This window comes from Alternaria arbusti, assembly GCF_024043155.1.
Source record: "Alternaria arbusti strain BMP 1465 chromosome Unknown scaffold_3, whole genome shotgun sequence".
NCBI lineage: Eukaryota > Fungi > Ascomycota > Dothideomycetes > Pleosporales > Pleosporaceae > Alternaria > Alternaria arbusti.
This window is the reverse complement of record NW_026249943.1, coordinates 1,937,807-1,965,752: the sequence shown is the minus strand read 5'-3', so window position 1 is coordinate 1,965,752 and position 27,946 is coordinate 1,937,807. Positions and strand designations below refer to the sequence as shown.

The 27,946-nt window shown below is 52.0% G+C and overlaps 12 protein-coding genes across 12 annotated transcripts; 6 read left to right on the top strand and 6 right to left on the bottom strand.

The window, feature by feature from the left end:
• Nucleotides 1–231: 231 nt before the first annotated feature.
• Nucleotides 232–6,980, top strand: POL2 (DNA polymerase epsilon catalytic subunit; the record flags this gene model as incomplete). Its single annotated transcript, XM_051443885.1, has 2 exons — nucleotides 232–842; nucleotides 893–6,980. The coding sequence occupies 2 exons, from the start codon at nucleotides 232–234 to the stop codon at nucleotides 6,978–6,980; spliced, it is 6,699 nt and encodes a 2,232-aa protein (XP_051305380.1).
• Nucleotides 6,981–7,691: 711 nt separating this feature from the next.
• Nucleotides 7,692–9,047, top strand: J4E86_003328 (uncharacterized protein; the record flags this gene model as incomplete). Its single annotated transcript, XM_051443884.1, has 3 exons — nucleotides 7,692–8,363; nucleotides 8,442–8,620; nucleotides 8,684–9,047. The coding sequence occupies 3 exons, from the start codon at nucleotides 7,692–7,694 to the stop codon at nucleotides 9,045–9,047; spliced, it is 1,215 nt and encodes a 404-aa protein (XP_051305379.1).
• Nucleotides 9,048–9,414: 367 nt separating this feature from the next.
• SMD1 (mRNA splicing protein smd1) lies at nucleotides 9,415–10,026 on the bottom strand (the record flags this gene model as incomplete). The annotated part of the gene is made up of 3 exons (XM_051443883.1): nucleotides 9,415–9,746; nucleotides 9,912–9,961; nucleotides 10,013–10,026. The coding sequence occupies 3 exons, from the start codon at nucleotides 10,024–10,026 to the stop codon at nucleotides 9,415–9,417; spliced, it is 396 nt and encodes a 131-aa protein (XP_051305378.1).
• A 339-nt stretch (nucleotides 10,027–10,365) lies between these two features.
• On the bottom strand, nucleotides 10,366–12,480 carry J4E86_003326 (uncharacterized protein; the record flags this gene model as incomplete). Its single annotated transcript, XM_051443882.1, has 1 exon — nucleotides 10,366–12,480. One exon carries the CDS (start codon nucleotides 12,478–12,480, stop codon nucleotides 10,366–10,368), a length of 2,115 nt encoding a protein of 704 aa, XP_051305377.1.
• A 739-nt stretch (nucleotides 12,481–13,219) lies between these two features.
• J4E86_003325 (uncharacterized protein) lies at nucleotides 13,220–13,764 on the top strand (the record flags this gene model as incomplete). Its single annotated transcript, XM_051443881.1, has 2 exons — nucleotides 13,220–13,564; nucleotides 13,627–13,764. The coding sequence occupies 2 exons, from the start codon at nucleotides 13,220–13,222 to the stop codon at nucleotides 13,762–13,764; spliced, it is 483 nt and encodes a 160-aa protein (XP_051305376.1).
• A 370-nt stretch (nucleotides 13,765–14,134) lies between these two features.
• J4E86_003324 (uncharacterized protein) lies at nucleotides 14,135–14,776 on the top strand (the record flags this gene model as incomplete). Its single annotated transcript, XM_051443880.1, has 1 exon — nucleotides 14,135–14,776. The coding sequence occupies one exon, from the start codon at nucleotides 14,135–14,137 to the stop codon at nucleotides 14,774–14,776; it is 642 nt and encodes a 213-aa protein (XP_051305375.1).
• A 367-nt stretch (nucleotides 14,777–15,143) lies between these two features.
• Nucleotides 15,144–16,912, bottom strand: J4E86_003323 (uncharacterized protein; the record flags this gene model as incomplete). The annotated part of the gene is made up of 4 exons (XM_051443879.1): nucleotides 15,144–15,971; nucleotides 16,034–16,127; nucleotides 16,511–16,535; nucleotides 16,810–16,912. 4 exons carry the CDS (start codon nucleotides 16,910–16,912, stop codon nucleotides 15,144–15,146), a joined length of 1,050 nt encoding a protein of 349 aa, XP_051305374.1.
• A 1,074-nt stretch (nucleotides 16,913–17,986) lies between these two features.
• Nucleotides 17,987–19,604, bottom strand: J4E86_003322 (uncharacterized protein; the record flags this gene model as incomplete). Its single annotated transcript, XM_051443878.1, has 2 exons — nucleotides 17,987–19,458; nucleotides 19,508–19,604. The coding sequence occupies 2 exons, from the start codon at nucleotides 19,602–19,604 to the stop codon at nucleotides 17,987–17,989; spliced, it is 1,569 nt and encodes a 522-aa protein (XP_051305373.1).
• An 833-nt stretch (nucleotides 19,605–20,437) lies between these two features.
• J4E86_003321 (uncharacterized protein) lies at nucleotides 20,438–21,337 on the bottom strand (the record flags this gene model as incomplete). The annotated part of the gene is made up of 2 exons (XM_051443877.1): nucleotides 20,438–20,932; nucleotides 20,954–21,337. 2 exons carry the CDS (start codon nucleotides 21,335–21,337, stop codon nucleotides 20,438–20,440), a joined length of 879 nt encoding a protein of 292 aa, XP_051305372.1.
• Nucleotides 21,338–22,130: 793 nt separating this feature from the next.
• J4E86_003320 (uncharacterized protein) lies at nucleotides 22,131–23,150 on the top strand (the record flags this gene model as incomplete). Its single annotated transcript, XM_051443876.1, has 1 exon — nucleotides 22,131–23,150. One exon carries the CDS (start codon nucleotides 22,131–22,133, stop codon nucleotides 23,148–23,150), a length of 1,020 nt encoding a protein of 339 aa, XP_051305371.1.
• Nucleotides 23,151–23,507: 357 nt separating this feature from the next.
• J4E86_003319 (uncharacterized protein) lies at nucleotides 23,508–25,925 on the bottom strand (the record flags this gene model as incomplete). The annotated part of the gene is made up of 2 exons (XM_051443875.1): nucleotides 23,508–25,523; nucleotides 25,575–25,925. 2 exons carry the CDS (start codon nucleotides 25,923–25,925, stop codon nucleotides 23,508–23,510), a joined length of 2,367 nt encoding a protein of 788 aa, XP_051305370.1.
• Nucleotides 25,926–27,099: 1,174 nt separating this feature from the next.
• Nucleotides 27,100–27,657, top strand: J4E86_003318 (uncharacterized protein; the record flags this gene model as incomplete). The annotated part of the gene is made up of 3 exons (XM_051443874.1): nucleotides 27,100–27,233; nucleotides 27,284–27,424; nucleotides 27,474–27,657. The coding sequence occupies 3 exons, from the start codon at nucleotides 27,100–27,102 to the stop codon at nucleotides 27,655–27,657; spliced, it is 459 nt and encodes a 152-aa protein (XP_051305369.1).
• Between the last annotated feature and the right edge of the window lie 289 nt (nucleotides 27,658–27,946).

Below are 27,946 nucleotides of genomic sequence, written 5' to 3'. Positions count from 1 at the left end.
TGTGCTCAGCCACACCAAAATCAATCTACCGAGACGGGGAAAGCGCAAAACACGCTCGCGCGCGTCGCGTCCAGCATTTGCCGATCCACCCTTTAGGACTGCGAGACCCTCGACAAGACACTCCCACCGCCAATTGTCGATACCCCGTCCTTTCGCTCTTTCCTGTCCCAATGATACCCTGACCTGCATACTTAGCATTTAATACTCTTTTACCTTCTGCCACCACACACCATGGCGCCACGACGCGCAGGTCAGCCCTTCCGCCGGGTGGGCAAGCTGGGCAACACATCCTACGGCCCACGGAAACCCAAGACGGTTGATGCCTCGTCACTCCGCAGCGGCGAGGGCACCTCGCAAAACGAAAAACTCGAATCCACGCGCCTCGCCCACCGCATCGATGAGACTATGGGCTTCGCACGCTTCGACTCCGGCAAGAAGAAAGTGGGATGGCTTGTCAACATGCATTCGACAACAATAGAAGACGAGGATGTACCGGGTGGCAGAGCCGGCGTAGACTTTTACTTCATTGGCGACGAAGGCGACACATTCAAAGCGACGCTCGAATACGACCCATATTTCCTGCTGGCGATCAAGAAGGGCAGGGAACAAGACGTGGAAGAATACTGCAAAAAATCGTACGAGGGCTTGATCAAGTCGATCAAGACGGTCGAGAAGGAGGATCTGAGCATGCCAAATCATCTGACAGGATACCGGAGAAAGTTCTTGCAACTCACATTCGCCAACGTAAACGACCTCTTGGCTGTCAGGAAAGCGGTCGCACCAGTGGTAGAGAAGAACAAGAAGAACGTCAATGCGATGGATACATATGCCGAGGTTGCAAAGTGAGTCCAGGTCGTCCCCTCTGCGTATACAATGGCTAACACGCACACAGTGGCAACGGCGCATTTGACTTTTTTGATAACGACGAGTACGAATACGAGAAACGATTTACGACCACCGTTGACGCGAGCGATTTCATTTTAGACATTCGGGAATACGATGTTCCCTACCACGTGCGAGTGGCTATCGACAAGGACGTTCGGATCGGAAATTGGTACACTGTCGAGGCCAAGCATGGCGTAATAAGCATCAAGTGCATAGAGGACCGCCTTACACCAGCGGATCCCGTCGTCATGGCCTACGATATCGAAACAACGAAGCTCCCGCTGAAATTTCCCGACGCAGCCATCGATCAGATCATGATGATATCGTACATGATCGACGGTCAGGGATTTCTCATCACCAACCGCGAAATCGTATCAGAAGATATTTCGGACTTTGAGTACACGCCAAAACCAGAATATCAGGGTCCATTCATGATCTTCAACGAGCCGGACGAGAAGGGGGTGCTGGAACGTTTCTTCGAACACATCAAGGAAGCTAAGCCAACAGTCATGGTCACCTACAACGGAGACTTCTTCGATTGGCCGTTCGTCGAAGCAAGAGCTAGCGTACAGGGTATCGACATGTATCAAGAGATTGGGTTCAGAAAGAATAGCGAGGACATCTATCAGTCAGACTATTGTGCTCATATGGATGCCTTCTCTTGGGTCAGTCGAGACAGTTACCTACCTCAAGGAAGTCGTGGTCTGAAGGCTGTTACTATGGCTAAGCTTGGATACGACCCCGACGAGCTCGATCCGGAACTCATGACACCTTATGCAGCTGAACGACCGCAAACACTTGCAGAGTACTCTGTCTCCGACGCTGTCGCGACCTACTACTTATACATGAAGTATGTGCACCCGTTCATCTTCGCTTTGTGCAAGATCCTACCACTCGGACCAGACGACGCGCTGCGCAAGGGTACAGGTACCCTTTGCGAGATGCTTTTGATGGTGCAGGCATACCAGAAAGGCATCGTCCTACCGAACAAGCATCAGGCGCCGAAGGAAGCTTTCTGGGAAGGCCATCTTCTGGAGTCCGAGACTTATGTTGGTGGTCACGTCGAAGCGCTGGAAGCTGGCGTGTTCCGAAGCGACATCGCATATAATTTCGCTGTCGACCCTACGGCTATTGATGAGTTGCTCCACGATCTCGATGCGGCGCTTAAGTTCAGCATCGAGGTTGAAGAAAAGAAGAAGATGGAGGACGTCGTCAACTACGATGAGATCAAGGCCGAGATCGTTGAGAAGCTCATGCAGCTCAAAACTACACCGAACCGTAACGAGCGACCCCTCATCTACCATTTGGACGTTGCATCTATGTATCCGAACATCATGACAACTAATCGTTTACAACCCGATTCCATGATTGACGAGTCAAATTGCGCGGCTTGCGACTTCAACCGCCCAGGAAAAACGTGCGATCGCCGAATGCCATGGGCTTGGAGAGGTGAGTACCTCCCAGCTAAACGCGACGAGTACAACATGGTCCGAAATGCTTTGGAAAACGAGCAATTCCCTGGAAGATTTCCCAATTCGCCAAAGAGAACATTCCAAGAACTGTCGGAAGACGAACAGGCTACTCTGATTAGGAAGCGTCTGACCGACTACTCCAAGAAGATCTACCACAAGGTCCACGATGCTACGACAATCGAGCGAGAGGCCATCATCTGTCAGCGTGAGAATCCATTCTATGTCGACACCGTCAGTGGCTTCCGTGACCGACGTTACGATTTCAAGGGCAAACAGAAGGTCTGGAAGGGCAAGACGGAGGCACTCAAGGCAGCCGGCGCTCCTGCTACCGAAGTTGAGGATGCAAAGAAGATGATTGTTCTGTTTGACTCTATGCAGTTGGCTCACAAGGTCATTCTCAACTCCTTTTACGGATACGTCATGCGAAAAGGATCCCGTTGGTACTCCCTCGAGATGGCCGGTGTCACTTGCTTGACTGGTGCCCGCATCATCCAATTGGCCCGCTCTCTAGTCGAGCGCATTGGACGACCCCTGGAGCTTGACACCGACGGTATCTGGGCTATTCTACCAGCGACCTTTCCGGAAAACTTTGCTTTTAAACTCAGCAACGGCAAGAAGCTGACGATCTCGTATCCTTGCACGATGTTGAACCACTTGGTCCACGCGCAGTACACCAACCACCAGTACGAGACACTGGTAGACCCAGAAACCTTCCGGTACGAGAAGCATAGCGACAACTCCATCTTCTTCGAAGTCGATGGGCCGTACAAGGCCATGATCTTGCCGACATCGAAGGAAGAGGATAAGAACTTAAAGAAGCGTTATGCTGTGTTCAACCACGACGGTAGCTTGGCGGAACTGAAGGGTTTTGAGGTGAAGCGTCGTGGTGAGCTAAAGCTCATCAAGAATTTCCAGGCTCAGATCTTCAAGTTCTTCTTGGAAGGTACAACACTGGAAGAAACGTATGGAGCCGTCGCGAAGGTCGCCAACCGATGGCTCGATATTCTCGACACTCGTGGAGCGACACTGGCAGATGAAGAGCTCATCGATCTCATTGTGGAGAACAAGAGTATGACTAAGACGTTGGAGGAGTATGGAGCGCAAAAGTCTACTGCTATCACAACTGCCAAACGTCTCGCTGAGTTTTTGGGCGAACAGATGGTGAAAGACAAGGGTCTAAACTGCAAGTACATCATCTCCAAGACGCCCAGGAACGCTCCCGTCACTGAACGTGCCGTTCCTTTGGCGATCTTTTCGGCAGAGGAAACTGTCAAAAGGTACTTCTTGAGGAAATGGTTGCGAGACGATCCTGGAGAGATGGACCTTCGTTCTATCCTTGACTGGGATTATTACCGCGAACGTCTGGCATCTGTCATCCAAAAGCTCATTACCATCCCTGCAGCATACCAGAAAGTCCGAAACCCCGTTCCAAGGGTGCCGCATCCTGACTGGCTTGACCGCAGGATCCGTCAGAAGGAGGATAAGCTCCAACAGACAAAGATGACGGATATGTTCAGCAAAAAGGTGTTAACCAACGGCGACGCCAACGTTGCGAACAACAAGCTGTCTGGGGATTTCGAAGACTTCGGCTCTGCAAAGCTAACGCAGAATCAATCCCAGATGAAGAAGGGCATAGTCACTAAGATGGTGGCGAAGCGCAAGGAGCCCGAGCCTGCAGTACCTATTGTCGACCCATACGCCGCACTTCCCAAAGTCATGCCAAGCATCGATAAGGACTATTCCGGATGGTTGATGTACCAGAAACAGAAGTGGAAGATTCAGCGAGAAGCACGGAAGCGCAGACGACAACTGTTTGGAGAGAAGGCTGTTGATGCGTCCGATGCGATCGGTAGCTTTTTCCGGAACCAGGCTCAATCTTTGTACATCAGTACATGGCAGCTTGTTCAGCTGCGACCGACCGAGACGCCAGGCGAGGTCAGAGCTTTCGTTCTGATCGACAAGAAGATACACGCCCTCAAGATCATCGTGCCTCGACAATTGTATCTGAACCTGAGGAGTGAAGATCTTCCAGATGTCTCGATTAGTGGGTGCTCTGTGGAGAAGGTCGTCAACCATTTTCTGCCGAACGGGCATCCATCGATCCATCTGTTCAAGCTCCAGATGTCGGAAGAGACATACGTCCAGGAAGCAAACAGTATCTCAGCATTGTTCAACCATTCCAGTGTCGAAGGTGTATACGAGAAGCATGTGCCACTCAATATACGAGCCATACTTGAGCTGGGTAGTACCTGCACATTCGACGAGTCGCAGAAGGGTGTGCTCGGAAAGGGTCTTGAACAAGGTTTCGATCTGTCGGCACTGCGAAAGGTGCCGACAAAAGAGCCATACCTGGCTGAGGCACCGTTCAACTATCTATACCTCTATCACGTCAGCAGCGGAGACCGCAACATCTACGGTATCTTCTCAACATCAAAGAATGAGGCGCACATTGTCATCCAGAACAAGTCCAAGGATTCTCAGGGTATGCCTAACGTCGACCGCATCTACCGGGATGCACTGCAACGACGGATGGAAGACAGCAATGGCGAACCGTGGCAGACTATGATCGAGTACCAGGATGACATTCATTTCAAGACAACGATGGTGACTACAAAGCGGAAGGCCCTTCTTGAGGTCGGGGACATTGTCAAAAAGATGAAGGCAGACGAAAGCGGGCCTATGATTGTGGTCATGCAGTCGCCAAACCAGGCTCTTCTCTCCCACGACATTCCTATCCTTAAGGAACTACCCATCTTACCGCTTCACCCTGATGAGACTGATAAGCAACTACCACCACTCGGCTGGCAGGCGTTCATTGCCAGGCGACTAGTAGGCCACTATCTTGATCTTGGGTCCTGGGTTGCCCATCTGCTGGAGCTTGCTCGCTATGGAGACGTCCCGCTCTGCAACCTGGAGAGCAACGACCCACGCTTCCTGATCGATATCGCATATGCACGACGCTTGCAGAAGGAACGAGTGATACTCTGGTGGTCTGGTCAGGCGAAGCCAGATCACGCTGGGTACGAGAAGGATGACATTCTTGGGCCCCTGGAGACGGTGGACATGCCGTCGGTAAACAACCCAGGTACATACTCGTCAGTATGCATCGACATCAACCTTCGTAACCTCGCTATCAACACCATCCTGTCGTCGTCTCTGGTCAACGAGCTTGAGGGTGCAGACTCTGTTTCCTTCAACCCATCTTATGATTCTACGGGTGACGGCTCCCACGTCATCGTGTCAGACAACGCTTTTGCAGGCGCCGGTATCACCGTCCTCCGAGAGATGGTAAAGGCATGGTGGGTTGAAGCTGTTCAAGCCGGGCACGGCTTTAGTATGGCCGATGTCATGGTCCAACATCTCGTCCGCTGGGTCAGCAGTCCGGGATCGTTCCTCTACGACCGCGCACTACACTACTATGTCCAGATGATGTCGAAGAAGACGCTACAGCAACTCATGACGGATTTCAAGCGTGTCGGTTCGCACATCGTATTTGCTAGTCCGAACCGCCTGCTTCTCCAGACGACTAAAGCTGAAGTGGGTAACGCTTATGCGTACAGTCAGTACATCATCAAGACGATCAAGTCGAAACCGCTCTTCCAGTTCATGGAGCTTGAGATCAAAGAATACTGGGATTACCTGGTCTGGTATGACGAGTTCAACTACGGAGGCAAAGGATGCAATGAAGTCACCGAGGACGAGACACAGCCGGTTGAGAACATCATGTGTTGGCAGCTTGCACAGTTCCTGCCGCCGAAGTTCCAGCCGACCTTCAACGATTGGGTCGTGGAGTTCATAGAACTCATGCACGCACGAAAACGCCCTGGGATTATGGAAGACGGCTCGACACCCAGAGTCACCCAGATCCCGCTCCGACCACTTACTGTCGATCCGAACGAGCAAACGCAGATCCTGCCGAAGCAGTTCACTAGACCTCTGTCGAAGCAGATGAACGTTTTCGCCAAGAAGCAACATGCAGAGGTCTTAGATCCCCTCTTCGCTTCCGACTATGTCTTCCCCGAGCTTCCGGGCTCGCATCTCAAGCTCACGAATCCGGTCTTGCAACTCGTCAAGAGCATCATGCAAGTGCTAAGTCTGGATCGTGCCATCTCGCTCGAAGCGCGTGCGCTGCGAAAGGAGTTACTGAACCTCTTCGACATTCGCGAGTTCAGCGCAGAAGCTAGCTTTACCAACCCTAGTGCCGCCCTCGTCGTCCGGGGCGTCATCTGTGATGATTGCACGTCTTCGCGCGACCTGGATCTCTGCCGCGACTCCTCTCTCCTTCCAGTCATCCTTCCCGACAGCGACGCCGCCCCCGTCCTTCCCAAATGGAAGTGCGACAACTGCGAGTCAACCTACGACAAACGACGCATCGAAGAGCAACTCGTCGGCGAAGTGCAGAAGATGGTACTCGAGTGGTGTACGCAAGATCTGAAGTGCGGCAAGTGCAAGAGGCTACGCAGCAATGAGTTTATGGAACACTGTGCTTGCGCAGGCGAGTGGGTAGCTACGAAGAACAAGCAGGAGATCAAGAGGAAGATGAATGTGTACGGCAATGTTGCAAGATTCTATACATTGGGCATGTTGGAGGCTGTTGTTGAGGAGTGTTTGGAGAGTTTCTGAAGGGCATGTGAAATTGCTGTATGATGGCGATCGATCGGTACGGCGTTCTTGTCTTGGGCATGTGTGCGGAATCGGGGCGCGCGGCGTCCTCGGTCTTACTCCGCATGGGTTTTGATATCTATTTCCCGGGCTTTTCCTGCCCTATAGCATTTAGAGGCGTTGGAGCGACTAAGTGGGGTAAAGGTCCTCCATTCGTCCACTTCGCGTCTTGTTTATCCCGACGTACATGTATCAACCAACCCTTGTAACAATCTTATCAGCTCATAAAATCACGACCCTTGCGCACTGCCGATTTCTGATCAACAGTGATGAGCAGCGATCCGAATCCAAAAAGCCAAGAAAGGATTACGTTTGAGACATGGGAGTTAGGAGCGGGGCTTGCGTCAACTTGATCCTGGGATGCCGTGCGAGCACGCCATTCGGGGCTAAATGATCGCAAACAACAACATGGATTCAGATATGATGCGATAACATCAGAGTGAGGGGATGAGGGGGAGACGAGGCTTAGGAAGGCAGGGATCGATGAAAATAAAAGTATATATAGACAAATCAATCTTGCTTTTACGTGTTTTCACCGGCTTTTGTGTAACACTCTTGATCAAATCCATTCGAGGAATTGAAGAGACACACATACCCAGCTCCTCAAGATCCCACTTATCCTTTTCAAGACCGAGCTCCTGCCGTCCAATTGGCTCGAGAACCTTCACCAAAATGGCACCAGCACTCACTTCTCCCTCGCCTAGTGCACCACACACACTCTCCGACCCAACCACTACAACCACAAAGAAAGCCCCCAAATCCATCTTCCCAGATGGAATACGCACATCAGGCCAACACGAGCCCATCTACTCCCTCTTACAACCCTACTCTGCCTTCCCCAAAGAAATCACCGGCCCAACAGCATGGAGCAAAACAGACTACGCATCCAACCCCGAACGCTGGACGCACATTTTCTCAGCCGACGAAGTGCGCGAGATGAGCGAAGCAGCAGATGCCTTCATCGCCTCTGGAACACCCTTGACAGGCATCACCAAAGATCTCTTCCCACTACCCAATTTCTCCAAGTTCCTTGAGCCGTTGCGGAAAGAATTGATCGATGGAAAGGGATTCATTCTCTTCAAAGGTATGCCTGTTGAGCAGTGGGGGAACCAGAAATCTGCTGTGGCGTATATGGGTCTCGGAACGTATCTGGGTTACTTTGTGAGTCAGAATAGTCGGGGTCATGTGCTTGGGCATGTGAAGGATCTGGGTGAAGATGCCACGGCGATTGATAAAGTGCGGATTTATCGGACGAATGCCAGACAGTTCTTCCATGCCGATGATTCGGATCTGGTGGGTTTGTTGTGTGTGGCTAAGGCGTTAGAGGGTGGGGAGTCTGATCTTGTAAGTCATGTTACGAATTTCAGAGTTCGCAGGACCTCTCCAAAGGTATGCGGTTTTGCTGACTCGTTGCGTGTACAGGTCAGTAGCCATGAAGTGTGGAATGATCTTCAGAAAAACCACCCTGATGTTGCCGAACTACTCACCAAACCTATCTGGTACTTTGACCGTAAAGGCGAGACAAGCATTGGACAGAAGGAATGGATTAAAACCGCCGTGTTCTACCTCGAGACGGGAGAGAATCCAAGGGTCTACAGCAAGTAAGCAAGCGCCTGAGGAACCATGAAGTCCTCAGAATTTCAGACTGACAGAACCGTCAACAGATTTGACCCCTACTTTGTCCGTTCCTTGACCCGTTTCTCGGACGCAGGTCTCATCCCCGCTCTTTCCGAAGCCCAAGAACGCGCCATTACCATTCTCGAGGAGACATGCCAAAAGCATGCGCTGCACATGATTCTGGACGTGGGTGATATCCAGTTCCTGTCCAACAACCATATATTCCACGCCAGAACAGCGTACAAAGATTATGCGCCACCGGCGCCAAGGAGGCACTTGATGAGGTTGTGGTTGAGTACGCCGGAGGGCGAGGGTGGATGGAAATTGCCGTTCCACGATAGTAACGAGAAGAAGAGGGGTGGGATTCAGGTCAACGATACGGCACCCGTTGCACCGTATGACGCGGAGTAGTCGGTTATCGCGGGCGATACGTATCTAGCTTTGTAAGTAGCCTGCGAACGTTTGTATAGCAAAGAAAATCGGAGATTCGCAGAAGACCGTACAGTGTTGCGATTCAATGTGGTATCATTCTTCTCTCGAGGCGCGACTTTTGCACCAACCCTTGTGTTTGGACGCCACACATGCTGGACTGTCTCTGCACGTTCAGCTGATCCCACGGTGATCCTACTGCGCGCGCAGCTTTGGTGTCGTGTATGCAGTAACCCATAATTTCAATCTTCCAAATTTCATAGCGCAATCCCCAGCCGTTTTGCGACGCCGTGATGCGCATCTGCGGGTGATGTTTCTGGCCTTCAATCTCTGATGTCTTTTTCTGCGCCTAGAAACCCCGTCCGCGTCCCCTGCCACCGCCGCCTCTTCCGCGACCACCTCCACCACGTCCACGGCCTCCTCCGCGGCCACCGCCCCTTGCACCACGGTCACCACCACCGACCTCTTTCCTTGCCTTGTTCTTGGGCTTGGGCGCGTCGTCGATGAGAAGTGTGTCGAGGGGTAATGAATCAGGGAGGATGATGTAACGAATTGTGGAACCGCGGACGGTCATTGTGTCGAGGGCTACGGTGTCGCGAGACTTGGGCGTGTACTTGACGGCTCGGAGCGCAACGTTCATGAGCGGTGAGACGGAGGTGATTGTGCCGTTTACGATAGTGCCTGCGCTCCTGTCAGATCATGTTCCCAGGAAGTAGCTGAAGGAAGGTTTCGATGTAAAAGCGTGCTTGCGCAACCCTAAGAAGACGCGCTCGCAACAGAGCTGCTGTCGCCAGACAACAACGCGATGAAAGTAGAAAACAGAGAGGAAACATGAGCTTTACTGACCATTCTTGAGCTCGACTGTGACCGTCTCATTCTGGCACTTCATAAGAAACCTGCGCGAAGCCGTTAGTTGCAAGTCTCGCAGAAGTTGAGGGCTAGCCTACCTGACGAGCTTCATGACTGCTGCTTTTCGACCTGGGCAGTAGTATAACTCGGAGTAGTTGTATGGGTATTATGCTATCGGCGATTGGATATGGTATAGCTGCTGCGGCGCGAAGATACTCGCGGGGAAGCTCCGACTAGGAAATTGCGATCGAGCTTCAGGCTGCACGGGCCAAGGTTAATCCGTGACCGGAGTCACGTGCACTGAAATTCACGCCCCCAAGATCAACATTAACATCACGAACTTGTACTACACAAGTATTAAGATGGGTTTCGACTCAAAGCATGTGGCCTCATATCTCCTCTGAATTACGTACGCTAATTATAGTATACATAGCGAACATACAATGGCACGTTACTCATTCCTTCCTTCAATAAAAGAGTAAGTGCCCCAACGTCCCTCAGCCGATCCTTGGCCACCCTTGCGCTGCTTGCCTTTACCTTCGTGCTTGGTACGGGGTTCTGAAGTAGGCCGTGTAATCTTCAACGACCGGTCTGCTTTTATCTGTCGAACTTTTGGCGACCCGCCCGCCCTGCGAGAAGAGCTTGCGCCGTCTGGTGTATAGAAGGTCTGCTCAAACTGTGCCTCTTCTCGAGCAGTAATCGGAGCTGCGTTCAGAGCTTTTTGCATCTCATCACTCGAGGATTGATATGTAGGCGCTGTGGGTTCGTACTGTATCGGTCTGTGTGTGATGTCGAAGCTGTACGTCTCCTTCAAGTACTTGGCGATGGCATGGTTCTCTTCCTCAGTGCCACTGCCGTAGTGATTCTTCAGCTCCTTTGCTACGAGCGTGTCCAGAATAACGCCTCGGTTCAGCGGTTTCTCACCCGCCTGCTTAGAAGTATTGTTGCTCGGTAGCGCAACTGTGGCATCCCAACGCAGGCCCATAGCGGCAAGTCTGTCTCTACCTGACCATCCTGTAGCGCGCAGTGGGGTCTCCTGAACAAAGCTTCTGACGCGCTCCTCAAGGTCTTCCCAGCTAACTTTCTGAACAAACCAAGGTCGCAGCATCTCCTCAACAGCGTCAGAAAACCCACGGAACGATTTGTTCGAATAGTACAAGTGCTGGACCTTGCCCATCAGAAAGCCCACATCCATCCCCGTGATGGTAGGATTTACGCCGACTCGGCGCAAAATTTCATGCCAGTCTTGGAAAATGTGCTTTCGAAGGCGCACTTCAGAGTCGACCTGTAGGGCAATGATAAAGCGGCATAGAACTACACGAGCTTCTACTTGTGTCACCTCGCCAGCGATGTCGATGACTGAAGTATCGAATAGTTGAGGATGGGTCTGGGTGAGTAAGCGCGCTCGTGCTTTTTTGAAATATACAGCCGCTAATCTGCGTTCACTGATGGCTTCCATGGCCGCGTCTAGGGGCATTTTCAACGCAGCCTCGTATTTCATGTTCCGAAGATAACCTCGTAGGTGGAACTCAAGCTGTTCCACTTTCATGATATCCTCGATTCCGCCATTGACATGTCCTCGGCGGGGGTCGAAAGGTGGTGCTAAGTTTGCTGCTCGTAGAGGCTCCATGATGTCGCTTGGTAGGAGATCTCTGCTACTAGGGTTAACGCCCAGGCTGTATAGGAGGGTGCGGTAATGTTGAGACAGAAAGCGCGCATCCAACGCAACGAGCTTTTTGGCTCGATCAACAATCTGTGTCCTCATTGCCGGTGTCAATGGCCCGTAGAAGTCACTCAAAACTTGTCGTCCTTCCGCTTCGACACGCAATCGCGCAGGGAGGCCCAGTTCTGTTCGGCACTCTGCGACAAGAACCTCTAGATCAATTCCGAAATTTCCTGTAGCGTACGGTAAACTCGATTCGATGTTCCTATAGGTCTCGGCAGATGGCTTTTCGTAATAGGCAGGGGTGTCTTTGATGAAGGTCTTGATCTTCCTCATATAGTCTTGTCTTTCTCCTTCTCCGGGAAATAAAGGATAATCCCATACCGAGAAAACCCCTTCACCGGCTGTGGATTGTGTTGATCTTGTAGGAGTGTAGAGCTTTTCGCCCGCAGGGTTACGGTATCCACCATTGATATACATGATGCTTGGATCCTTGGAAGCCCTTTGCTCTATGCTGTTGATTCTGGCGACAAGGATAACATGATCTGCGATGGGAAATTCGTGGGTGACCTTGCACTCCATCGCAGCCAACACCTGTTCCCCCAGTACCTGCGGCGCAAGAGAAGGCATATTACTAGGATCATAATGATGCCTAGGCTTATCGAGCTTAGGCTGATAGAGTCTGAGCTCCTTTGATCGCAGATTGTAGGCATCCGGATGGTTCCCTCTACAAAATAGATCGACGACTTTCGCACCGCCTCTGTCAGCGGAGGGGTAATGAACGCGAAAAAGGCCATTGGCTGCCCGGATAGCGTCTAAGGTCTTGGACGGTTGTTTGATGTTGAAGGAAATCGTAGGCGGATCGAGTGTAACGGTGCTAAGTGAAGAAACGGCGACGCCCATGGGAACGTGTTGTTGAGTATCGGGGTCGATACTTTTGACCGTGAGGACTGCGACCGAGCTCGGAACGTTACGCATCACTCTACGCACCGAGTTCTTGAGTCGCTCTTCCCCCAGCTCCGCCTCAGAGAGCTCAAAGGAAGCATCTTGCTCTTCCACGGGCTCCTGCGTGTTTGCTAGCTCCTCCGATATGCTTTCTGCCGGTCGTAATATTGATACCCCTCCTCTTCCTGATATTCTCGGATTCTCCTCCCCAGCTCCTATCGCTTCTTCCTCATGCGATTGCGACGGGGAGTGACTTTGTTGTTGCAGCAGACGAGTCGTGTTATAGTAGCGTGGGGCGCAGATGCCGTTGCGGGGATTTGTATCGCGACGAGGGTATTGAGAGGCAATGGCACATGGTCTTGACTGTTCTAAGAGGATATTCAGTATATATGTACCAATGCGCACTAAGGCACTAACGAGTATGTTGATTCCATCTGTAGAAGGCTGCGAAAAAGCGCGAAGCCGGGCGCTGCGAGAGCGCCATGTTCAGATGAAAATCTTCCGGTTTGACCACACGCACCGAGGGGTAGAGGCGCGCTATGGTTCGAGAAGACGCGAATGTTGGAGGGCAATTGGGTGCGAATGACGAAGTGCGCGGGTTGCAGATGGAAATGTTAGATCGGCCAAGGCTGACCTCCGCCTCTTCGCCGCAACTTTCCCTCGCGAACTTCAACACTCGACCCCAGCACAAGTCACTATGGCGTCTCCAATACCCTCAATGAGCGCACTGCGCGTCCTCCGACAATCGATACAGCCTCAAGTACGCCAGACGAACCAAGTACGACACGCGACGCTTCTCCGCCGACCCAAGCGACCCTATACCTTCACCCAACTCGTGACCCTCTCTGACGGCAGCTCCTTCACACTACGAACCACAAACCCACAGCCCGTATACAAGAGCGCAAAGGACCAACGGAACTCGCCGCTATGGAACCCGAGTTCACACAAACTACTTAATGTCGAGGAGGATGAGGCTGGAAAATTGGCGGCTTTCAGAACAAAGTTCGGACGAGGATGGGATGCTGAGACTGATGCCGAGAAGGTACGTCACGAGAAGGAGGCTGAGAGAGTACACTACGAACATTTTGGCTGACTCCTGGACAGGGCAAGCAGACAGAAGACCATCTTCTCGATCTTATCAGTAGTCAGGGCAAGCCGCCAGGAAAACCGACCGACGCCACCAAGACACCACCTGCGAAAGCGCCTGCATCGACGCCTGCGAAACCAGCCGCGAAGAAATGAGGAATTTGTATACAAGACAACGAATGCCACAATGCCATGGCACCATTGTGCAGCACGTTGCAAATGTGGATGGGGTTTCCATTGCAGGGTTCGACGACAGGCGCACACTATTACAGTCATGCAATTCTTTCTGTTCCGCTAGTAAACAGTCAGAGTGCCTCGTGAGTTGTGTTGGTGTCACACAATGGGAAGACTCGTGCCCAGATGCGCCCATGTACCGCTCCACACTCCTCGCTCGACTCATACAGTCAACTATCTTCAAAACCCATCCACCAGCGAACAATGACTTGCACACAAAACCTTCTTTCTTAACTCTCTCAATTGAAGTTCATATCTCAGTGATCGATTCTATTGAACACCGCACATCATCATGGCAAAGTCCAGCCACAGCAAGATAGTGTGTGCTACGCCTCACAACGACGCCCAGCGAAAAGTTACAAAGCCTCCAATAAAGGGCAAGGCGGCCCCGAAACCAACAAGCAATCGGCTTATGAAGGGCTGGGGACATCAGGAGCATTCTCCCGATTTATCTAGAATCATCATCAGTGACCCAAAGGACCCCAAGAACATCATCCACGGAAAAAGAACGCGGAATGGCTCTTACATGAACGAGTCACAGCTAGGCAAAGCTAGAAGCCCGATCACTCTACCAGACGACGATAATATATCAATTCAGACACCAAACGCCCCTGCGGCGTCTCCCACGGCGTCCCGCAGACACAAAGACAGAACATCTACAAGATCCATCGAGGAGCCGGTGCCCGACACGGACAGCGATAAAGAGCCACTAGCGCATATCGAAGAGGACAATACAGAAGACAAGATCTCAGCTGCAAAACTCCGCAGCAGCATTCTGGCCCTCCTCAGCCTTTCTTTGCAGGTCACCGACGACGTATTGGCATATATGCAAGATGTTGTCGATCACGAGGTACATGCACAGGAGCTAGAACGCGATGTGGAAAGAGTATTGACTGGGCGGGTGAAGAAGAGGAGGGTCAAATTTGCGGCCTGAGCTGAGGCTGTGGTAGTTTCATTGGGTGTTCATGCTTGTGAACGATGATCAAGGTGTCTGTTCTGATCAAGGGTCTTACATGTTATGGTGTTGATTGTGTTTATGTTCTTATTACTGTTTCACTAGTTAGTAATACAATTCTCATGTCTTTACGCTGCCAGCCTCATGCAGCGCGATGGATAGTGTTTTTGATCTCAAGAGCTCAATGACATTCCTAGTACATCAAGTGCGACTATATAAACGTACCACCCCAACTCCCGCCCACGAAATCCAAAACAAGAGGTATAAAACGCAAACGTCAAAACGCAGACAGCCATGACATTCAGAGCATCCAGGCAAGCTTGCCACCGGCGACATACATTAAAGATCAAACCACACCGTCCCCAATGACCCTCCGCTCATGACCAACCCACTCATCCCCCTCACTCCTCACACTCCCCGTCCGCTCTCTCCCCTCCTCATCAATCTCCACTTCCCTCGTATGGATAGTCTGCACCCTGATATTGTTCAACTCGACCTCGTCCCCGAACTCTTCTCGTGTGGGTGTGCGGTACATGCCGCGACTCGGGGCGCGGAATTTGCTAGGCGGCGACGAGGATTTGCACTCCGTTGTGACGCTGGAAAGCACTAAACGAGGTGAAGTCTGTGGACGGTTGTTGTGATGTGGATTGTGTGTGTTGATCGAGCAAGGGAAAACGTTGAGGCTGGGTCGTCGGGAGTTTGCGCCGCTGTTGGTTCTGCTGCTGCTGATGCTGTTGCTGTTGCCGCCGGTCGGCGACACGTCGGCCATGCCCTTGATGGTGATGATTTCACTGCGCAGCTTTTCTTCTGTGTTGTCTCCGTACATCAACTTGCTTTGCCGTCTTTGGTGTGATGTTGTGCCGTGTCTTGAGCCGATGTTTTCGCCTCCCGTACCGCTCGTTGCGTCGGTAGTCATCATCGTCTTGTCTTTGGATGTGACCCAATGTAGGACCAGCGAACAGAACAGAATATCGGCGTTGCAGCAGATGAAGCAGACCCAGGCTGGTTCACCTTGCAGTATCATGAGGACGGTCAGGTTGACGACGGAGGTGGTGAGGGTGGCGAGGGAGCCCATGAGCGAGCGCTTGGCTATCCGACGGAGTGTGGGGTTTGTGTTGTTTTGATACGAATAGAGACTGCGGAGGGGAATGACGAAGAGAGCAGTCAGGCAAATCTAGAGTTCGGTCAGTTTCATCTGTGTCGGAAGGAACCAGAGTAGGATAATGGGAGACGTACGTTCACAACGACCTCGAAAATGATCAAGGGTAGCATGGCAATCCTCTGCATACCAATAATGCATACGCCCGAGTCATCGATGTAGCTTATTCGGCTACGATGCGTCAGTACTCGATCTTCTTTTTCGATACAAGGGTGGAATTTGCGACTTACTAGACGAAATTTAAGACAACCAAGACGGTATACGGCACTTTAGCATTATCAGCGCGGGTTCTCTGGAGCGGTTGGTCGCAACGTACGCAGCATGAATAGGCAGTTAAAAAGCCACAGCTTAGTCTTCAAGCGAGGCTTTTTACTCCCCCGAACGACATACTAAATCCAATCAGTGACTACTCGAACAGGAGAAGAAAGAAGAGCCTTGTACTCACAGCTTTCTCAACAAGGAAGTAGTATGTCAGGATCTTCGTCGTCATGTAACATAGCAAACCTGTGCAAGAATCAGTTTCCGGTTCACGCAATCTGGTGTCGTAGACTTACACAAGAAGACCCCACCTTCGCAGACCTGCGGCGAGAAATTGATGCCAAACCCGTGGAGCATAATTGCTGTGGCAAAAACAAACAACGCCGAGTCGCAATATATGATGATGATTACTGATTCATTCCGTTAGGATGATGCGCATTGAATGCCCCGAGAGCGTGCGTTGTGTTGCACATACATATCGTGGCCAAAGGCAGCGCCATCCACTTCGTGATGGACTGAGTTCGTCGCACTGTCACATCTTGTTAGCATTCTCATTCGTTTGAAGTAGCACTAACACTAGAAGTTGAAAACCTACTTATACAAACAGTGAGTGCACCGAAAGTAATGATCTCCAGCATGACACTGATAATCTGTCCCACTCGCGGCACCAGCGCGTTGGCAAGGACGTGACCTGCCATGGTCTCGGTATCGTGTCGTATCTTCAGCCTCACCAGAAAAGGTTGTTGCGCGTCCAAGTGACCAGATATGACGGAAGCGAGAAAGAAGAAAGTAGGATATTACGGATGATGAAATGAGAAAGAATGGCCACGATCAACCTCACAAACCCGGCTCTGGGTACAACAGCGAGAAGTAGGAAATCCCATGTGCAATTGACCCTTTACCGCAGAATCCGCACCCAAGTACGTCGGGGCTGGAAAGTGCGCCATCGAACCTTGTACCCATAGTCCTGGCTAGCCAGGCCTCTGATCCTGTTGGGACCAAAGGACTGCCGTACTTCGTATGCACAACGGTCAGTGCTGGGTAGGGAAGTTTGATGACTGCGACGGAAGCACGTCCGGGGGATCGCCGTTCGCTTCATAGGACCTAGGGGTAGAACAGAGGGCCTGACGCCAACGCCACTCGTAGGCCAGAAAGTCAGACTGCGGGTGAAGTCTTAGCTTCCTTGACTCATTTACATCCGAGCATAATACAAGTCTGATAGCATGAGTCGCTGCTATCTTAATAAGCTGATGAACATGATGAAGGGGAAGAGTGAATTAACGCGAATTACATCTAATAATTCGCGAGATATCGATTAGAGCAATCAGACGTGCATGTCAAGGGAGGAATCCTCGAAAACCATTTACCCAGGGCCAGTACTCCACGCCGGGCTAAACAAGACGGCGGGTCCTCGCTAATCTCACGTGGTTGACGTAGCTTCGAGATCTCGAATTCCCTAGCGTCCCAGATGTTCCACAACGGTATCCAAGCCGATTGGACTGGAATGATCGTGCCATCGTAAATCAGTGTCGAAGAATCCCCCGAAGGATGTCAAACGTGGCTAGACTGAAGAGTAGCTTCGCCAAATCCAGAGCAAGCGACTAATGCCGCTCTTCCGAATACCAACAAGCCTGAAGCGTAGCGTCTGTGCTGCTACCTCGCCGAAGTGACCGCTTAATCAGTAATGGGGGCAGACTCGCGTAGCAATGTTCATGCAAGTCTTTTAAAGTTCAAACAACGTGGCTTGCCATAGTGTTCGGAAGACGCAAACCTCATAGCTCCTGTTGATACAGCTCTTCGTCGGTGCCATCTTTCCGAGCGTTCGCATAACTGTCATCAACGCCCTGGGCAACCCACTCATCCCTGATCAGTCTAGCAACGTTTTTCCCGCTCAATGCACTCGTCTCCATGGTGCTGATAAAGCTCTCGATTCCGCTGGTATACCACAGTCCGTCATCTAGCTTAATCTCCTCAAATGTTACGCGTGGGTATTCGCGTGGGTATGAGTACCACAGTTTGTGGTGTATCCAGCTCACCGTGCCATTTATGTCACCGTGTTCGGCTTCCTCGTTCGAGACATGTTGGCCAAGGACGCGCGAGAGGAAGGTGGCGTTCACACGGGCGGGTGAGAAGATCTTGTAGATGTATTCCAATCGAAGCGGGGAAGATCCCGGGTTGATACCGGCATCGGATATAGATATGCTGAAGAAATTGGGCGACCCGACACCATCCACCGGGACCTCAGATGAAGGTAGCGTGGTAAGAACGTATTGCGGTACGGGTGTCTCAGGCCCAAGGTTGAAAGCTTCTTGGTCCAATCGGAAGGGCGACGCGAATAGTGTAGTGTACAGTTTCGCATAGGGGATCTCATCGGGAATGTGCTGTGGCGCAGGTTGGATAACAAGGTCCGAATACTGAAGAGGGGATGCGAGGATTACATCGTCGAAGACCGATGTGTGGCCGGTACTTGTGGTAACTTCATAGCTGCCATCGTGCTGCTTCGAGATCTGGGCGACAGAAGTGTTGAGGTGGACATTGGTGCGAGAGGTTTTCAGCATATGCGCAAAGATCTGCCAGTTGCCTCCTTCAATCTGCATTGCTCCATTTGTTGCCATGCAAACCATTGTCTCCAATCCGTGAATATAAGGCAAGTTCGAGGCGTAGTTGACCCGAGTGCTGGCCTGGATGATCTCTTTGGAGAACGCCTCCCCGATACCATTTGTCCTGAGGTACTGTTCTCCTGTCACTCCAGTGGCTTCCAACAATCCCACACGCTCGACGGCGTCACTCAAGCTCTTCCATGGGAATATCGGCTCATCATACATCTCGAAGAATTTGCCCACGGCACTCTTCATCAGCCTATTGGTCCAAAGCGGCGCAGCGCCATATCTCCACAGCAGCTTCGCCTTGTCCCACCAAGTATCACCTGCTTTCGTCACTACAACGAATTCTTGTCCATTCCAGATGCCCAAATCAGGCATTTCCATTTGCGCTGCGAGATCTCGTGCTCCAGCAGTAGATAGGTTGAACTCCTCCTTGGCTTTCACCATTATTCGATTGCTCTGTACAAAAATGCTGCCACCCAGCTCTACGGATATCGTCGGATCGTTCCATGGGTTCACAGTCGTTGTGCGGCCGCCGACGTAGTCGTTGCGTTCGAAGACGGTGATGTTTGTAGGGATGCCTGCTTCGGCGGCGTATTGCGCGAGATGGTACGCAGCGGATGAGCCACCTGCACCTGCACCTTCTTGGAGTCAGCATTTGTGATAGATCTTCTGGGGACATGAACTCACCTATGATTGCTACCTGCTTTACGTGGTGAGCCGGATCACTGGGTGTGAGAGCAAGTGCAGAAGGTAGCACCGAGGCAAGGCGCAGCCACCGCGTCATCATGTTTACTCGTTCAAAAAGGCCGTGCCGCTTATATGTATGTTCTGGATGAAGTGTGAGGAATGAAGAAGCGTCGTCAGGCTCAAGAGATATCGCAGGTCATGGTGGTGCGAAGGACAAAGGTTGGTATGGAAGGGCGCGGCAACGGTGATGATGGTGACGCGGCATGGATCAGCCAGCGGCAGCTACGAATAAGCATCTGAATAGAACATCGTACTTGTGCAACAGGACGATGTGGGTAAGGGATTGTTCACATGTGATTGTCCGTCGCGAATTTGTATATTCAGTCCTATTCAATAAATGCGACAGATGAGAACCGGACGACGCGCAGGGGTTCGCGTTGACACGTGCTTGAGCTCGATACACTCCCGAGGTCGATCTTTAAGGCCGCGCTGTGCCCGATAGTCACACAATGATCATTTGATCATTCATATGTTTCTGTATGAATGAATGACTCATAGATTAGTCAGAAAGAAGTTCTTTAAAGTGGTTGATCAAAATTCTAGTGATATCAGATGCTCAGTATAGTCGCTGTTCCATGGGTGGCATGGCCCGATAGTCATGTTGCGGCCAATTCACTGAGCAAAACGTTAAGAGGTAATCGAGAGTAGATTTCATAACGCTATGAGTAAACAAAACGCCCGACAGATGATGCTAAACGCATAGTGAACCGAAAGAATTTCCTGTTACGCCGTACTCCAAACGTGCCGCTAATCCAACGTGTACTTGCCCATGGCTCGTATCATAAGTATCGTGAGATGGTCATTATCCATGTTTGGGCTTACCCACCTTATTACACTTCTCCGGAATTACGATTACTTCTCCTCGACAGTTCATACAGCAAACTTGACCGTCCGCTTCGTCGTCTCGATCTTGTTGACAGGCATGACTTCCCGTTCAACTGTCACTTCCCGCGAAGGCGTGTCTCGCACACCCCTCCGCCGTCTCTCACTACGTTTCGCTCTCGCCTCGCGAGTCTCACGTAGTTTCCATTCGGTCAACTGTTGTCGCCGCTTCTGCGACCTCGCATATGCTAATGCTGGTGTAGGCTTGAAGCCGATCCCGTTGAGTCCAGTACCGTCATCATCTGGGTCAGTCGAAGGATCGACCAAGTGTCCCGTGATCTCGCTATCTCGCCACGTGAGAGCTGACATTGAGGGCGACGGCGATCTAGCCCGAGGGCGGGGTTGCGAAGAAGAGGGGCTTTGCGCGCGCGACTTCTGCTTTGCAGCTGCATGCGACTGCAGGGTCGTGGGTATAGGCGATGAGACGAAGCTGGTGTGTTGGGCAAAAGAAGCGATATCTGGCAACAAGCGGGGTTGCGACGCCTGAGGGGTCTCTGGTATCACCCGAGAGAGGTCCAGCTCAGTCGTCACAGCGACAGTATCCAAGTCTTCCCCGTTTGTATAGCTGCTGAAACTCTCGCGGATGGTATATGTATCTGATGCAGTTCCGCTGTCTACCCTCATGGCATCGAGCTTCGGCTTCTTGCGTATCACATCGTCGGTTGGCGTGAGCGGGGACATGGGTATTGCCGCGAGTGCAGCGAGGTTCATACCTCGCAGCTGATCTGCGACTACATTTCGTGGGCTATCAGGACCTGATGAGGGCGCGGGGCTGCCTCGTGGCGGTGCGGATGCGGGACGCAGGGCGAGGGCCGTGTTGAGCAGAGGGACAGGCGGGGGTTGATCGCGCTTGCGCTTCGGGGATGGGTGCGCCAGTTGCGTAGGCATGTCGCCGATGATCCAGGGTGCCAGAATTACATCGGGGACTGCAGGTAAAGGATGTTGGTCGAGTCTACAAAGGTATTGTTGTTGTGTGGAAGAGCAACAGCAAGCAAATCGCACATGATCGCCGGTTACGCGAATGTGGGGCAGACGCACTGGCCCGCTGTAGGGCTGAGAGACACCCTGGCCCGCACCACTGGACGCACATGTGCGTTGCGGTCCGACTCTTGCTGTCATTGCCATGGTTGTATGCAGGTGCACCTCTATCGCTGTATTTGGTTTGTCCGTTTCGTGGCCGTAATCTCCTATGTTGGTTTACCCTCCAAAATAGGCCTAGTCAGTTTACGCTTCCCTTGCCTGCTGCTGCCTGGTCCAGTTGCTTGCGCTGTCCGTTGCTAACATCCCTCTTACTCGGTCCAAGTTCTGGTGTAGATCTGCTCCTTGCCTTCACGATGTTAATGTGAGAGCCTCTAATCATTCAAAGCGTCCACTATCCGGTTCCCAGCACTCCACGCCAAAAGGGTAGTGCCGCAAACGACATTCACCTGGAAGTACATTGGGATAGCGGCAGCTTTCTGGTTAGACAACGCTGGTGGTGGTTCATGCCCTCATCTTGCACCTTCCAAAAATCATGGAACAAAGCTCAATCCTCGGCTTCCTCAAGAAGCCGGGGTCATCACGACCGGGTCCCTCTCGAACAGAAAACACTCGTCCCGGTGAACCTTACCAGCGTCACAACACCAATCGTCCAAAGCACAACATGTCTAACCACAACCGCGCACCTAATCGCCGACGCAACATGGCTCTCAAACTAGTCGCCGACGAGACCAAGTCGGTCCTCCCAAGTATCCTATCGAAAGTCCCGTCCAAGTTCGATGCCGAGTGGGCCACTCTCGAGACCATAAACCATCAAGACGGATCTACTCTCCCTAAAGAACGGTGCCCGGGCATCAAGAAACCATGCATCATCGAAGTACTCAACATGGACTCGTTTGATGCAGCAATACAGCTTGAGCCCAATCATACTGTCCGTCAGCATTGTAGCATGAAGAAAACGGACGTGGATTTGGATGACGACAAGCCTGCGATCGCTCCCAAGTCCGACATCGATGCACCAATGCAGGACGCCACCACAGAGGACGCTCCTGGAAAACTTCAAGACTCCGAAGTCGGGAAGCAAGCCGGAGAAGTCACTGAGCCCATGCGAGCACGTCCAGTTGCCGTACTCAACCTTGCCTCTGAGCGATCACCCGGCGGCGGCTGGCAGAAAGGGGCTCTCGCTCAAGAAGAATGTCTCTGTTACCGTTCGTCGCTCTACCTCACGCTAGACGGAGAGCAATACTACCCAATCCCCGCTCTCGCCGCTATATACTCACCCAACGTGGTCATCATCCGTAACGCCATGTCCGACGGCCATGAACTGCTCGAGTCCACGCATCCCATGGATCTCCCTGCGCTTTCCGTCATCAGCGTTGCAGCCCTCCGTCAACCACCTCTGTCAGACGATGGTATTACATTCAAGCACCTCGGCGCGAGGGCTCATACCAAGAACAACGTCCGCCTCATATTGCGCGTTGCTGCTCGACATGGACACACGAAGCTTGTGCTGGGCGCGTTGGGCTGTGGCGTGTATTCCAACCCACCAGCGGAGGTTGCCCGTTGCTTTCTTGAGGTCCTACGCGAACCGGAGTTTCAGGGAGGATGGTTCGAGAAGATTGTGTTTGCCGTTCTGGACAATGTACGGGGACCGGATGGTGGCAAGGATGGAACCGGTAACTTCGGTATTTTCTATCGGGCTTTGCATGGACAGGTTGTGTGATCAGTGATGGAGGAGGATAGCTTTGGATCATCAGCAACTTGTGTGCGGTTTCGTTACAGGCGCATGAGTCGGAAGCAACACGCAAAGGTTATCGCTAGACCTGATGTGGATAGTTGACGGGAACGTATTCATAGAGGGCGTTACGTGGCAACAACACGGATAACGGCAGAGCATTCACAGCGATTACAGTGTCAACATAGCATTAATCAAGTAGCAATGCATTGGCCCCATAGGGCAGATCTCTTTGAATTCTGATGACACCGGGAGAAATAGGTTGGTGTCATGATGCAGGTATATGTACAAGAACGCAAAGATGCAAAGCACTCCATTACCCTTCGACTGTTCAAGCTTCCACATCTACGACTTGAAGGTTTTGCTACGTCCTGCGACTTCTTTCTGCGCCCTCGGCAGTCCCTTGGGTGCATCCGTCATACCTGAGAAGGGCGCAAAGCTCGAGTTCTTCTTTTTCTTGTCCTTTTTCTTCTTCTTCCCATCTCCGTCTTCGGCATGCAGTACTGATTTCGCGTTCGCGTAGTCAAAGGCAGGCTCGTCGCTGTGGTTGAGACCTGCGGCATGGGCAGCAGCATCGTCCTTCTTCTTTTGTTTGCGTGCCGCTTTCCTAGCGGCTTTCTCACGTACGCGGATGGCTTCCAGTGTCTCTTCAGGTGCGTCTAGCATGATCTCGTCGTTGGTCATGGGATCAAGGGCCGGGGCAGTGGTCGACTGGTCTTCTACCGCGTCTCCTCGCTTTCGTTTGCGACCACCAAGATGCTTGACAACGAACGTGTCGGTTCGTTGGTCTTCGGCTGGTCTCTCTTCTTTCGGCACAAAGGTGTGCTGTGGCTTCTCTGCTTTTGGTGTAGCTTGGGCCGTTCCATTTGAATCAGCAAATACTTGGGCGGTGAGAGGTGGTAATGGTAGAGCAAGTCCGATGTCGATGGTTGGTATTTCCGGCTGTTGTGGCGCCTGGTTTGCTTTCCAAAGTTCGCCCCAAAATTCTGAAGAGGAAGCTCGGGTAGCTGGAACTGCTACAGTACTTTGAGGCACAGAGGCCTCAACAGCTGGTGCTGCAGTCACCTCTGCTACCTTGATCGCAGCGTCTGACTCGGCCCTTTCCGCCCTCTGCATGTCGGCAATCGTCTGGAGCACGTTGTGCAGCTCCGGTCCATTGACACCGTCCTCTTTAGCCTTAGCAATGACAGCTACAAGCTCGTCTGCATGCGCTCGAATGATATGCGATACGTGTTGGATTGCGTTGAAGAGCGCGACCTTGTCCGCAGGTATCATACGAGCTATGGTGAATACGGCGTGGTTGGGCATAATGAAAAGCGGGCTTTCATCTTCTTTCCGACTGAGGTCGTCTCTCCATCTATGAACGGCGCGGAAGACAGAGAACTGTTGGGGGGTAAAGTGCACAGGCGTGCGTGAGACGAGCTTGTACCAACCAGCAGTTCCAAGGCCCATCTCGGTATCGTATACAGGGTGTTCGTAGCGTTGCAAGGCCGTCTCTTTCGACTTTTGAAGTACATCTTGGACCTTGTTCTTCTCCGGGTTAGAGAAGTCGGACTTCTCGACTAGCTCGTTGCGCATGTTGTCGTATATGTATAGGAGGAAGTGGGTATCAGCGCGTGCGTATTCGAAAAGTTCCTTGCTGAGCGGTCTCACGCGCCAATCCGCGAGCTGGTACTGTTTCTGGGCCGTAAACTGGACGTGCCTTTCGAGTAGATATGCCAGACTGGCACCAGGGTAACCAAGGGCCCGAGCAGCATGGTAGGTGTCAAAAAGACCAACGACATATAGTCCCAGGTCTCGCTGAAGCCAGACAATGTCCATGTATGCACCGTGTAGAATCTTCAGGATGCTGGGATCTGCGAACACCTCGTTCAGGCATTCGAGCTTCCGCCGCCAGGGCTTCAAAGTGTCGACTATCCAGTCCTTATCGCGTGTGCTTATCTGCATCAGTGAGACCATGCCGATGTATGAGCGGTTGTCGTGGTGTTCCAGATCAATGGCGATTTCCTTTGCAGTCTTTAGCTCAGAGAGCATCGTAGCTAACGCTTCGGGAGTATCGACCAAGGTTGCGGTGGTAGTTTCGAAGGGAGGGTATTGCTGCGGCTCGGAGTGCTCGTATACGGTCGAAGGATACTTGTAGGTTTCGATCTCGGTCTGGTATGGGTGGGGGTATTGTTCCCGTCCTCGCCTGTCCTTGAATGTCTGCAAGCATTCTTCTAGCGGGATCTTCGCATGCGGCTTGGACGTGACCAGCGGGCGGAAGCCGCCAGTTTCGCTGTTGCTAGGCGCATGCTCGAATTTGAGCTGCGGCTTCGCGATAATCTTCTTGTCGGCAATGTTGGGGCGTGGTTTCACAGGTGCCTGCGGACGCGTTAGACGATGCGCCTCACTTTCCGTATGCGCGCTCCTTACCTGCTCCGTCGCGGGACTCAAGCGCTTCACAACGCCCGTGTACTCATCGAGACTGGTGTCGGCCTTCTCAAGCAAGCTGTCGATGACATCAACAACCCCCCTCCAATTGGCGTCTATGGCTTCGACGTCGGGCAGCTTGGGACCTACAGCGTCCGAGCTCGCAGCAGCATTCTCGAGAAGCCGCTGCGCGAGATGAAGGAGGCGCGCATTCTGGGCGTCGAGCTGCGTGCCAGCGTCCGGGTTCAGCGATCGTTGAAAGGGAATGTCCGCGCCGCCTATGAGAGAGGCAGACTTGGTGGTCGACTTCAGGGCGGCCGCGATTTCTGTCTGGAGCGTCTTGAAGGAATCCATGGCGAGTTTAGTGTGCGCTCATCCTCCGAGGGGTGTTCGATGACGCGGTCTACGGTGGCGTCTCGCTTGGATGTCGTAGGTAGGGTTGGTGTGGAGAGGAAGCGCGTGTCGCAAGTGTTTAGAGAAAGAAACCTTCAATGATCTTCGCTAGCGCGCTTTCCCTATCGATAGCCGCGCGACCTTCACCAGACCCTCGGCCTCCGTGATGCGGATCAGCGCCATTGCTCAACCACGACCTGTATTTTCACCAACATGTCCGCCTCGCTAGCACCGGAATGCAACGAAGTCAAAGAGTGAGCGTGCGCGTTGTTGGTGTTGTTGCTGCAACCCGCTGACACAGGCCAGACGCTACGATAACTGCTTCCTCAAGTGGTACAGCGAAAGTACGCAGAGCGTCAACTAGGCACCAAGTACCTACGGATTCTGACAACGTGCAGAATTTTTGCGAGGCACTGCTACAACCGATGAATGTAAACCGATATTCGAGCAGTATGAGAAGTGTCTTTCAGTCAGTCACGCAGCCGACTCGATGCTTGGCCTTGCACCTAGCTGACTTGTTACATAGCGAGCTTTGAACGAGCGAGGCATCGACAAAATGCTGAAGGAAGTGCGAGACGACAACAGGGAAAATGATGCTGAGCACATGAAGCCAGTGCGGACGTTCTTCCCCGTGGCATAGAAGTGAAGCTAACAACGTCCAGAACCGATGATCCCTCAAACATGCTCTATCGTACTTCGTAGAACTATAGACAAATTCAGGCGCATCCACCTCATCAAGTGAGTTTGGAATCTTCGATCCCAGTGCAGTGGGTATCCTATACAAAATCGAGGAAGAAAAGCTCATGGGCATGCAGAATTTCGCATTAGCGTCTCCATACCATACCTACAACCAATTGTCTTCATCCATATGTACTTTTATCATGTATAAATATTCACGAACGTTCTCGAGGTTTACCGCATCAACAATGCACCAACATTGCTGGTCGGCCCGCTTCGTACATGTGCGCTAGGCCCCCAAATGACGACATAGTGCGAGATCCGTGTATCTCGGGAATGCATCTCATCCGCTCTCCCAGCTCCACTGAGTCCACTCCGTGGTCCCACAACTTTATAAAGTCCTCTCCTTCGCTGGCTCAATTCGATGGTCAATTACCTCTCTGTCCCTGAATCAAGCATGGCTACCAAAGTTGGACTCGGCGTCCCAATGCCGCTCCTCGCTCCTGCGACTGCTACATGGGCTTTCCCATTCGCGGCTTACTACCTTTTCCTCCAAAATCGCATTGTCTACCACCGTATCACCTCGAAAACGTAGGACAAGCTGCTCATTCGTAACAAACCTTCACTAATGTTGACGACAGCTTCATGGGTGACAAATCGGACGAGTCGAAAGGCACCACTGATCCTCTCTACGTTGCCTCACGCGCGCAGCTAAACTTCACTGAGAATGTGCCCCTCGTCCTTGGTATCGCACTTCTCGCTGAGCTCAACGGAGCCAACAGGTAACCTCACCAGACCGAAACCACAGAACCTACCTAATTCGTTCATCAGGTCTTACATAAACTACGCACTTGGAGCTCTGTTCGCATTCCGTGTCAGTCACGCTGAGCTTGGCTTGATGATCAACGAATCCAAGGGGCCCGGAAGAATTGTTGGTTTCTACGGCACCCAGGCTGTACTGGCAGGTATTGCTGGATACGCGACGTATCTGATCACGGATTACTGGATGATTTGAGCAAAAAGACGCGCATGTAGCGGAATAGTCGTCCTTCAGGGTTGGCAAAACCAGGCGATGGAAATAGACACTACAAATGAAGATTTGTTTCTAGTGAAAACCATTGATCATGCATGTGCGTACATAGGTCGACATAGAGACTCGAGGAAACATGTGAAATGAGGCGCATTACGTAGCAGCTGCGGTGGCGCCAAGGCATGCGAAGTAGGCGGACAGCTGCCGCGATTCCAATCCCCACCAATTCTTAAGAACATAGGTTATAGATACAACCAGCCTCGACGGACGCGTC